Here is a 12,282-nt window from a genome sequence, read left to right on the forward strand (position 1 = left end):
ACCGACACCTCAGAACATGCCCTCGCCATATCCTCCATCTTTGTTTGGGGACCCCGTACGCGCAATCTCCTAAAGGTCCTGGACCGCAAATTGACACATCAATTTGTCACCGCAAGGCCCAGGTCTGAATCAGATCATTCACCAGAGGACGGTGGGGGGGCGTACCATTACCCCTTTGCGCCCGCAAGCCATCTCCACCCTGGCAACAAGGACTCCAGGACCGCCAGGGATGTCCCAAAACATCCATAGGCACTAAAGTGTAGGGAAACCTGTTGTCATCACAGGGAGTCTGGAGAAAAAGCGCCAGCTTCTGACGCGATGTTGACCTGACATCCATCTGGAACTAATCAGGGCGCACAAACTTCCACCCTCCTAGCCGCTACAGACCCAGGCCTCACCCGCAGGACTCGCCACTCTGACCCAGGCATAGCGCTGCAAAGCTGCCATCCGCTCTCCCCTGTCAGCTGTTTGGTGTTCTAAGCAGTGTGTGCCGTTCAGGAGGAACATCGCTAGAGGCAAAGACTAAGCTGGGCTACAAGAAAGTGGCCACCTGCCAACTCAGTAAAACAAGCGCAGCTACAAGAAAATGGCCGCCGACTATCTCCAGTGTAAAATAAAATGGCAGCGGCATGCCGACACCACGCGAAGGCCTTCACCCCTGAAAATACCAAGACAACCCTATGGAGAGCAGACCACCCAAGCCCAGCGCAGCCCCCAGCCAGAACTCGACACCCCCCAGAAGAACCCCCGGTCAGGTACACAGCAGGCCCAGCCCAGAAAGCATGGGGAGGAGGGAAAGGACAGGGAAAATTAGAAAGGAAGGGTGAGAGTCGACCTCCCAGCGGTTCCATCCTGCCGAAACACTACCACCCGTCCCGCGGACACTGCAGGAAGCATTCCTGACAGACCCATCACCCGAGCAGTACAGAGTGGCTGTTGGCCTGGCAGACTGCGACTCAGGCATCAGTAGCCCAGTCATATGTGCGCCCCAGAGCATATAGTTCATCGGCCACCCCTGGAGCAATGGGGCATGTCATGGCCTGCTCCCGGTCAATGGCCAGACTGGGAAGACTACAGGGATCTATTTTATTCATCCTGTCACCCAGCCAGCAGTTGATAGTAGATCTCAGTATCAAAAAATGAATAAGAAGTTATAAAATTTAAAAAAAAAAAGTTCAAGGACCAAATGGGCCCCTAGGGTGCCAGGTCCTTCACCTATGCTAGGCAGAGGAAAAAAAAAAAAAAGCTGCTGACTGCAGGGTGAGGAGATATAGCCAGAGCGACCCGCCCCCTGGGTGATACTGTTCAGCTTTGCTGCCTAGTCCTCAGACAGAACATAACCCCCCTAATGTCAAGAATTAATGGAGCTGTGACCGTCTATGAACGAAAGACAAAACACACACACACACACTAATTTATATATATATATATATATATATATATATATATATATATATATATATATATATATATATATATATATATATATATATATATATATATATATATATATATATATATATATATATATATTAATATTAGAGGTCGACCGATATGGGTTTTTCTCTGGCCGTTGCTTCAAAATTGGGGCGGCCGATATTTTTTTTTTATCTCAGTAAATCTAGGTTAGGGAGGAGGTTATTGTTTAGGGTGGAGAGGTGGAGTGCAGCCCATCAGTGTCCATCAGTGCCCACCAATGCAGCTCACCAGTGTAGCCTATCAGTGTCCATCAGTGTCCATCAGTGCCACCTCATTAGTGTCCACCAGTTCAGCCTGTCAGTGCACCCCTCATCAGTGCCTACCAGTTCAGCCCATTAGTGTCCATCAGTGCCACCTCATTAGTGCCCACCAGTGCAGCCCATCAGTGCCACCTCATAATTATTAAAAAAGAAAAAAAATACAATCTTAGTCATTTTAAGGAGGGGGGTACAGAGAGGTGGTTGTGGAGGAGGGGGGTACAGAGGTGGCTGTAAAGCTACCTCTCTGTACCCACTCCTCTACAGCCACCTCTCTGTACCCCACTCCTCTACAGCCACCTCTCTCTGTACCCGCCTCCTCCACAGCCATGTGTTGTGGAGAGGGGTGGATGGTGCCGGGCGTGGGTGGGGATGCGTTGTGGAGAGGGGTGGGAGGAGATGCGTTGTGGAGAGGGGTGGGTGGTGCTGGGCATGGGTGGGGATGCATTGTGGAGAGGGGTGGGTGGGGATGCATTGTGGAGTGGGATGGATGGTGCTGGGCATGGGTGGGGATGCATTGTGGTGATGCGTTGTGGAGAGGGGTGGATGGGAATGCGTTGTGGAGAGGGATGGATGGTGCTGGGCGTGGGTGGGGATGTGTTGTGGAAAGGGATGGATGGTGCAGGGGATGCGTTGGAGTGGGGTGGATGGTGCTGGGTGGGGATGAAGATGATTGTGTTGCATTGTGAAGATGGAGGAGGATGACTCTGTGTGGGGGATGAGAGTTACATTGTGAGAAGGATCTCCACAATGTATCCAATTTCCACCCAAATTCATCCTCATCCATTTTCTCAATGCCAGCCTCAGCCAGGTTTCCCTTTTAAAAAGGAGTTTTAATAAATTCTGCAGGGGGGGCACAGTAGCACATAATTTGGGCAACTTACCCTCCATACATGCTGGTATCATAATCCAATTCTATCTGCATGCACCTAATAGGCTAGGTGCATGCTGATGAGCTGATCAGCCAATCATTGTTTAGAACTTGGTGTAATGCCAGCAGGCTCCCCTTCAGCAGGGAAGGAAGACATTCCTGCTGGGGGGAGTTACATTAGTCAGGCGGCAGTTGTAAGCCAATGATTATTTGTTTCTCCCTGTCCCTAATACAGCAAGCCGAGGGAGGGGGCACGGCTGGCGGCGCCAGTAAAATCTATGTCCCTTCTGTGGTGGCCGTGCAGATGGAGGAATCGGATACATGGGAGTGGGGTCAGTACTGCAGGGCAGGCGGCCATGCGGGCCGGACACTTTAGCCGCTAATTGGCCGATTCTTTCACAAAAACGGCCAAATATCGGCCGACCGATATATCGGTCTACCTCTAATATATATATATATATATATATATATATATATATATATATATATATATATATATATATATATATATATATATATATATATATATATATATATATATATATATATATATACATACATACACATACACATACACACACACACACACACACATATATACACATACACACACACACACACACACATTTACACATTTACACACTATTAAAGTGCAAAATCAAAACAAATATGTGCAATCCTTGCATATCTCATATTCAATAAAGTGCTCTATATGCATCAATTTGGATTTTTCCCTAAAGCATAACCAGACCCTCCTTCCCCTTGAGGTCTGAGGATCCGGTAGGCAGTTGGACAGGCGTTGTACACAAGTGGTGATGAGTTTTAACTGTCTGAGGAATTATTTGGGCTCCTGTATTTGCACACTTTTCCTTTCTGGTAGGGATGTCCTGATACTAGTATCGGTACCAAGCATTTCCCCTGTGCTTTGCCCCCTCCCCCCCCTGTGTTCCGTGCTGTGCTCTTCCCCCCATCCCCCCCACCCTCCCTGTGTTGCGTGCTGTGCGCTCTCCCCCCTCAATTTGTCAGGATGGAGAGCGGAGGTAGGAGCCACTAATACACTAGGGTACTCACATAGCTTTGATAAAATCAGGCATGTAAAACGAAAGAGTGCGTTCGCCGACGTCACCTCCGGAGTAGCTACTCCTGAAGAAGTCACGAGAGGTGACGAATACGCGTACAAGTGTAACCAAGAGTCCACCAAGAGGTACCGGAGGTGATGTCGGGGAACGCATTCTTTCATTTTACATGCCTGATTTTATCACAGCTATGCGAGTACCCTAGTGTATTATTTTGTTAATAAACCTTTTTAAAATACTGCACTATTGGCACTTTATCTCCCTGGGTGCGAGTCACTGTCATTTCTCGGACGTGACTACCGAGAGGGATCTATCTCTTCAATTACAGTCCATCTGGATAACATCCTATGCGTATACGACCAGAAAGTGTATTTGGGCTGATATGCTGTTACCTTACAGCAGTAAGGTAAGGGGACATCATCACTTATTTTGAAGAGAACACCGGAAACCTACTTTTTCCTCACATTATTTTGGCATCTACACCTGCACTTTAATTTTTGGATTTTTCCTTAGTTATGCTTATAGGCTTTTTGTTGCATGGACATTTAACCTAGCCTATTTCAGTCACTGTGTTGTGTTATGCACGCTGTACACCCCATTGGTTAACAGTACACCAATTATTGTATTACACTGTATGATTCTAGCACTGTCACGTTATATTACCCTAATTTTGCCAGCTGGATTAGCTGCACTGAAGCACGTTAATTTTGATGTCAATATTTTTTCCCATTTTGATCATTGGTCAGACTATCTTTTTACACATAAGGATTTGCTACACTTCCTCTACACTTGTACCCCATTCCCTATTTACAGCACAGCACTACCCTTTTCTTTCAAATCTACAATGGAATGGTTCACAAATAAACATATCCAGGTGTTAGAATGGCCAAGTCAAAGTCCAGACCTGAATCCAATCGAGAATCTGTGGAAAGAACTGAAAACTGCTGTTCACAAACGCTCTCTATCCAACCTCACTGAGCTCGAGCTGTTTTGCAAGGAGGAATGGGCAAAAATTTCAGTCTCTTGATGTGCAAAACTGATAGAGACATACCCCAAGCGACTTACAGCTGTAATCGCAGCAAAAGGTGGCTCTACAAAGTATTAACTTAAGGGGGCTGAATAATTTTGCACGCCCAATTTTTCAGTTTTTTTATTTGTTACAAAAGTTTGAAATATCCCAAAAAAAAAAAAATCGTTCCACTTCATGATTGTGTCCCACTTGTTGATTCTTAAAAAAAAAAAAATACAGTTTTATATCTTTATGTTTGAAGCCTGAAATGTGGCAAAATGTTGCAAAGTTCGAAGGTGGGGAGAATACTTTCGCAAGGCTGCGAGTGAAAATTATATATATATATATATATATATGAAAATGAGATAGATAGATAGGCGTGTGTGTGGTGTATGTATGTATGTGTGTGTGGTGTATGTATGTATGTATGTATGTATGTGTGTGTGTGGTGTATGTATGTATGTATGTATGTATGTATGTATGTATGTGTGTGTGTGGTGTATGTATGTATGTATGTATGTATGGTGTATGTGTGTGTGGTGTATGTATGTATGTATGTATGTATGTATGTATGTATGTATGTATGTATGTGTGGTGTATGTGTGTGTGGTGTATGTATGTATGTATGTATGTATGTATGTATGTGTGTGTGGTGTATGTATGTATGTATGTATGGTGTGTGGTGTGGTGTATGTATGTATGTATGTATGGTGTGTGGTGTATGTATGTATGTATGTATGGTGTGTGGTGTATGTATGTATGTATGTATGTGTGGTGTATGTATGTATGTATGTATGTATGTGTGGTGTATGTATGTATGTATGTATGTATGTATGTATGTATGTATGTATGTATGTATGTATGTATGTATGTATGTATATATATATATATATATATATATATATATATATATATATATATATATATATATATATATATATATATATATATATATAAATATTATATTATATTATATAATATACACACACACACTTTCCCCAAACTTAATATTTCCAAATACTGGATCAATTTATGCACAACAGAAATCCTGCATGAACCAGACTCAAGGCAGGGACAGATATACCTTTTTATCGCAAGATACTAAAGCAACTTTTGCCCCTGTACAAATCATTAGTAAGACCTCATCTGGAATATGCAGTCCATTTTTGGGCACCAGTTCTCAAAAAGGATATCGGGGAACTGGAGAAAGTGCAGAGAAGGGCAACCAAACTGATAAGAGGCATGGAGGAGCTCAGCTATGATTAGAAGAACTAAATGTATTCACTCTTGAGAAGGAGAATTAGGGGGGATATGATCCACATGTACAAATATATAATGGGTCCATATAGAGAACTTGGTGTTGAGTTATTCACTTTACGGTCAACACGAGGGCACTCTTTACGTCTAGACGAAAAGAGATTTCATCTCCAAATACAGAAAGGTTTCTTCACAGTAAGAGCTGTGAAAATGTGGAACAGACTCCCTCCAGAGGTGATTCTGGCCAGCTCAGTAGATTGCTTTAAGGTCTGGATACTTTTCTAAACGTACATAATATAAAACAGAGTACCAAGATTTGTAGGTAAAGTTGATCCAGGGTAAATCCAATTGCCTTTCAGGAGATCAGGAAGGAATTTATTCCCCTGCTGTAGCAAATTGGATCATGCTCGGCTGGGATTTTTTGCCTTCTTCTGGAAGAACTGTGGGTATGGAGTTGGGTGTATGGGATTGTACTGTGTTTATTATGTTTGTTTATTTTTTTGTGGTTGGACTTGTGTCTTTTTTCAACCTATGTAACAAATTTGTTAAACTTAGAGATTCTCAACTGAAAACATATCTACATACAGGGCTGTGGAGTCGGTAGATAAATGTTCCGACTCCTTAGTTTTATGTACTTCCGACTCCTCTGTATTAATATGCAAATGTATTTTATACATTCCTTGAGGGAAAGAAACGCAACCTACCACAGGACTACTGGCTGGGAAGCCAACAGTCTACTGTATTGCACAGTTTAAGCAAAAGACAAAACACAATGAAAACAAAGTTTTATAAAAAAAAAAAAAATATTAATCAAGTGGCTGGATAGTAGCAGGCATAAACATCAGGAACAGGATCTTTACCAGTTCAAAAATACAAACCACATTATTTGGTTGTTTTAGAACAAAAACAAAGCTTATCTATAATGAACCAAAAACAAAATCTGTAAAACCTAGAAATGGTTTATATTAATCTTGAAATGTAGTTCTAGGCTTAGCAAATGCAAATCAATTCAATGTAGAGTTCTAAGGAAGAGAATTGCCTCTGCCAGATCCTCTTTCATAGAGGCTCTTAAGTCAGACTATTATTTTTAGGGCTGAAAATAATCTTTCGACACTGACTTGGGTGGGTGGCGTTGCAGTAACTATTCTGGCCACATCACTAACGATCTTTGGATAAACAAGGATGGCTTCTTCAACAGTAAGTTTTGATGAGCGATCGTACTTTTCAACTTCTTTTAGTGCTTTATAAAACTCCTGTTGGAATTTTTTTATTTGGACACTTACTGGTTCTCTAACATGCGTTCCCTGTAAAAGCAGAACACAACACTATGGAAAGTATAAGTATTGCAGCTCCTAATTGTGCGTCGCGTGCCATATAGTGAAGCACATGAAAAGCATGCTTCTTCACGGTCACTTAACGTGTTCGTTTTGCGGTTACGTGAGGCACTGCATGCATTGGTCTTTATTCTTACAGTAGAGAAGTCATTAATTATAACTTTTTGTGAATTGGGACATTTAAACTTGCTTTTTATTCCAATCTAAATTTAGTAGGAGTCGGAGCATTGTTTGCCGACTCCAGGTACCCAAAATTTCCCCCGACTCCTCGACTCCACAGCCCTGTCTACATATATGTTAAATTTAATAGTCATTTCACAGGTAGTTTATTAAAACGTTAAAAAAAAAAAAAAAAAAACAGTAACTTTTCTCATATATATTGCGTTTGTCATCACTTGATATTTCAAAATAAAAAGCTTGTGAACAAGAAAATTAAACTATTATTCACCACTCCTTACCCTATGTGGCTTAGAAATGATTAAACCACCCACTGGCACCCTTGTCAAACCCAAAAGTCCCTCCAGTTACATCCGCACACAGACCCTCCCCCTCATGACTGTAGTCTAGTAGAAAACCCCAAGGGGGTGGAAGGTACATCTTACCAAGTTCTGTCGGCTTTAAAAGCTCATCAACCACGTCGTAGAAAGGGAGTTTCACAAGTCGCACCTCAGGCTTGTTTATTGCTTTGGGGGGTATCCGAGATATGCCATTGACATGCTTTGCATATACAGATTGGTATTCCATGTTGGGTTGAGTCCTAGTCGCAGTTGTTCCATGGTCAAAAGATGGATGGACGAGCAAAGAGTCGGATCGGTGCGATTGTGTCAGTTGTGTTGCAGCTGTGGTAACTAAATCAGTGGGTTTCTTTGAATATCTTGTCTCATAGAGCTCCTTTATCTTTTTAAAGACTTCAGGGCTACAATCAAATTGCACCAATTGTAAAGCTCGTGTGACAAGCTCATGCTTCAAGCCACTTTTACTGCGTCCGACATATCCCAGAAGCATCTGAAGATCAGATACTCGGAAACTCATCACCATGTTCTGAAAAAGGAAAAAGTACGGTAAGTTTTATCAAGAGATAAAACAAATTAAGTATAAATATATCTGGGGAATATATTAAAACAAACAAAACCTAAAATTTTAGCAAATAAAATATAGTAAACTTTCATAAAATGAGACCTAAAACATTTACATGGATTAGCAGACCTTTCAACATTTCATACTGGTGTGCACTGTAATGATAGTGGTGTCGATGCATTGTAAAGAATGCATCACACTTTTTTCCCCCAGCTTTATTCAAATGACATAACATTCATCGTTATTGACCACAACGGTGCGGTGTACTGCGTTGCAACACACTGAGCTGAAAAAAGTAGTACATGGCAGTGTGGTATGAACTTAATAAAAGTCAAGACAAAAATTAGTTTGAATAGGAAGCCCAAAAAAAAAAAAAAAAAAAGTTATATGTGCCACGACGGTCGTGCTTCGATGCCTTCTGCTATTGCATTATCACCCTATCTAAAGTGCATCTGATTAAAGCCTGGTACACACTGAGTTTGTCAACTCCGGTAGGAGCAGCTGTGCCAACCATGCAAAGTTAGTATAGCGATCTCCCCCTGCTGATCTGTTGGGTTCTGACAGTGTGACACCGAAAAAAATAAAAAAATAAAATTACACTTTGCTACAAAAGTAGCGAGTGTACAACTTGCATAAAAGCGTAAAATTTGCTGTCCCCTCAAAATAACTTGCAGCCATTAACCACTTCAGCCCCAGAGGATTTAGCTGCCCAATGACGGGCCATTTTTTTGCGATTCGCCACTGCGTCACTTAACCAATAATTGCGCAGTCGTGCCACGTGGCTCCCCCCCCCCAAATAGAGCTTTCATTTGGTGGTATTTGATCACCTCATTTTTTTTTGTGCAAAACATAAAAAAAACAAAAAACACAGACACGATAATGACAAAAGAATTAAAAGCAATATTTACTTTTTGCTATAATAAATATCACCAAAAAAAAAAGTTGAACAGCGTCCCCTCCGGACATAACCTACCTCCCTGCAGCATGCAGCCTCAGTTCGTAACAAGCAGTACAAACCTAAAAAAAAGGGTGGGGGCTGAGTCCATGGACGACAGAGAAAAGGATTTTACGGTGAGTATAAAAAAAAAAACAAAAAAAAAAAAAAAAAAAACACTATTTTCTCTTATCGTCCATGGACGGACAGAGCCTTCTCAAGTCTTGACAAGTGGGACATCCCCCAAGCAGTGTCAAAAACGAGGGGTGGGAACAGTATCGGTAAAAAAAAATAACTTCACACCAAACAAGCAGAGCTCAACTTAAAACAACCGCCTGCAAAACCTTGCGGCCGAAGGAAGCATCTGAAGATGCACGCACATCAACCTTGTAAAATTTGGAAAAGGTGTGAACAGACGACCAAGTCGCCGCCTTGCACACCTGTGAGACAGACGCTTCATGTCGGGAAAGCCCAGTAAGCAACAATTACCCTTGTCGAATGTGCCATGACCAGAAAGGGGGGCGCCCGTGGACCGGATACCGACACAAAGTGCGTCAGACCTCCGAAGCGGAACCGTAGCAGACCGCTACACCCTCAGAGCACGTACCATGTCCAAATAATGAAGGGCAACCTCCCTAGGATGCGCCGACCGAGGACATAAAGATGTAAGCACAATGTACTCGTTAAGGTGAAATTACGAAAACCACCTTCGGAAGAAAGGAAGGTTGCGGGCGCAACACCGCCTTATCCTTATGGAGGACCAAGTATGGCGACTTGCAGGACAAGGCCACCAACTCAGAAACCCGTCTGACAGAGGTAATGGCCACCAAAAAGTCCACCTTCTGAGATAGTGTCAAGAGAGGAATCTCTCCTATATCTTCAAAGGGAGGTTTCTGAAGAACCGAGAGCACCAGATTCAAATCCCAAGGGGGGGGGGGGTTTGAGTTTGTTTAAGAGGGGGAAGTATATGACGAAACGCCTGAACAAAAAAGGTACCCACCAGAGCATGGGCCGCTGAAAGAACACAGCCAAGGCTGAAATCTGTCCTTTAATAGTGCTCAAGGCCAGTCCTTGATCCACTCCACACTGTAAAAACAGCAGGATCCTGGACACCGAATACGTCCGTGGACGCCAACCCATCTCTTCACACAGAGATGTAGGCCTTCCAGGTGCAATGGTAAATATTCCTAGAAGACTTCCGTGTCCTCAACATGGTTGAGATGACCAAGTCGGAAAGACCTTGGTCCCTTAGTACCTGGTCTTCAATAGCCATGCAGTTAAAGCCAGTGACTGTAAAGCAGGATGGAGTATGGAACATTGAGACAGAAGGTCCTCCCACATTGGCAGCCGCCAGGGCACATCCGCTACCAGGCGAATGAGATCGGCGTACCAAGGACGCCGGGGGCCAATCTGAATCGGGATCCCCTCGGCCTCCACTCTGCAGAGCAGCTGAGGAAGTAACTTCAACGGGGAATGGGGCTACCAACGCGTCTTCCCAAGGATCTCGGGACCTGGCCACGAACCTCCACACCTTGTGGTTGAGACAAGAGGCCAGGAGATCCACATCTGGTGTGCCCCACCTCCAGATGCAATGACCATTCTCCCTGGTCCAGCATCTGGCAACTCGGGTAGTCTGCCTGCCAGTTTTCTACGCCCGGAATGTAGACGGCTGACAGAGCCGGCACGCTTCGTTACGCTCACCTTAGGATATGAGCGACCTCGGACGATGCAGCCAAGCTCCGTGTTCCTCCCTGATGGTTGACATAAGCCACCACCGTGGCATTGTCGGACTGAGTCCTGATTGAGCAACCTTGCAACATCCTCGATCACGAGGAGAGGCATAGCCTGATCGCCCGAAGTTCCAGGACATTGATCGGCAGACAGGATTCTTCTAGAGTCCAGCAACCCTGGGCTGACTGGATCCCCCCAGACGCCCCCCCCCCCCAGCCCGTGAGGCTGGCGTCCGTGGTAATCACCGTCCACTGGAAGGGAAGAAACGACTTCCCGGGCCGAGGAGCCGGGGGATCTCAGCCACCAATTCAGAGAGACCTGAACCTGGCGATCCAGAAATAATGGAGAGTTGTTCCATTTGGACAGGATCTCCTTCTACAACACTCGAGTGTGGAACTGGGCATACGGTACTAAAACAATTATAGTGATAAAATAGGTGTGTTGCGCTGATAATAACTTATTTCTACGTACAAAATTACATAAGAAAGAGACCCCCTTGTAGACTTAATACAAAAGGGATCACAAGTGCAAAATAGACAATATACCAAATTAATAAATCATCCAGTGAAGTGCTAGGAATAAATCCCTATTGAAACCAAGAATGCAATCTTCATGGGCAACTGCAGCAAGTCAGTACAACCCCTGTCACATGGAAAAATAGACACCACAGTCCGATATTCATGGGATAGTTCAAAGTATACAGGCTTCACTTCTATATAACTTTTCACTTCAGGGCAGTGCCGCTCATGTAAAAAAAGAAAACACAAATATGGTGCAAATAACGTATGGATAAAGGAAGAAAACCAATGCAATACAGCGATTGCACTCACGGAAGCCTCGATCTCATTAGGCTCTGCTGTAAAAGTAATACGAACGCCGCTCAGTGCTTTGACGATCTCCTCAGGTGGATGGTCGCGTCACTCGGCTCCTCCCCCACGCGTATCGTCACTAGACACGCGACTTATTCATGAAGATTGCATGCTGGTTTCAATAGGGATTTATTCCTAGCACTTCACTGGATGATTTATTAATTTGGTATATTGTCTATTTTGCATTTGTGATCCCTTTTGTATCAAGTCTACAAGGGGGGTCTCTTTCTTACGCAATTTTGTACGTAGAAATAAGTTATTATCAGCGCAACACACCTATTTTATCACTAGAATTGTTTTTGTACACTCTTTTTGTGTTTGCAGCGGTATTTAGTTTTTAATTTCTATATAATTTTCTTTGATTAATTAGTAGTAGTAGCGCTGTAGT

At 43.4% G+C, this 12,282-nt stretch overlaps 1 protein-coding gene across 1 annotated transcript in view; it reads right to left on the bottom strand.

Moving 5' to 3' along the window:
* Positions 1 to 12,282, bottom strand: part of PIAS4 (protein inhibitor of activated STAT 4) — a 175,179-nt gene that overhangs the window by 117,420 nt on the left and 45,477 nt on the right. The window contains exon 2 of the mRNA XM_040322570.1: positions 7,886 to 8,324. Coding sequence (XP_040178504.1) covers positions 7,886 to 8,324 — 439 coding nt within the window. The remainder of the gene's footprint in view (positions 1 to 7,885; positions 8,325 to 12,282) is intronic.

The sequence above is a fragment of the Rana temporaria genome, chromosome 1 (genome assembly GCF_905171775.1).
Source record: "Rana temporaria chromosome 1, aRanTem1.1, whole genome shotgun sequence".
Taxonomy (NCBI): domain Eukaryota; kingdom Metazoa; phylum Chordata; class Amphibia; order Anura; family Ranidae; genus Rana; species Rana temporaria.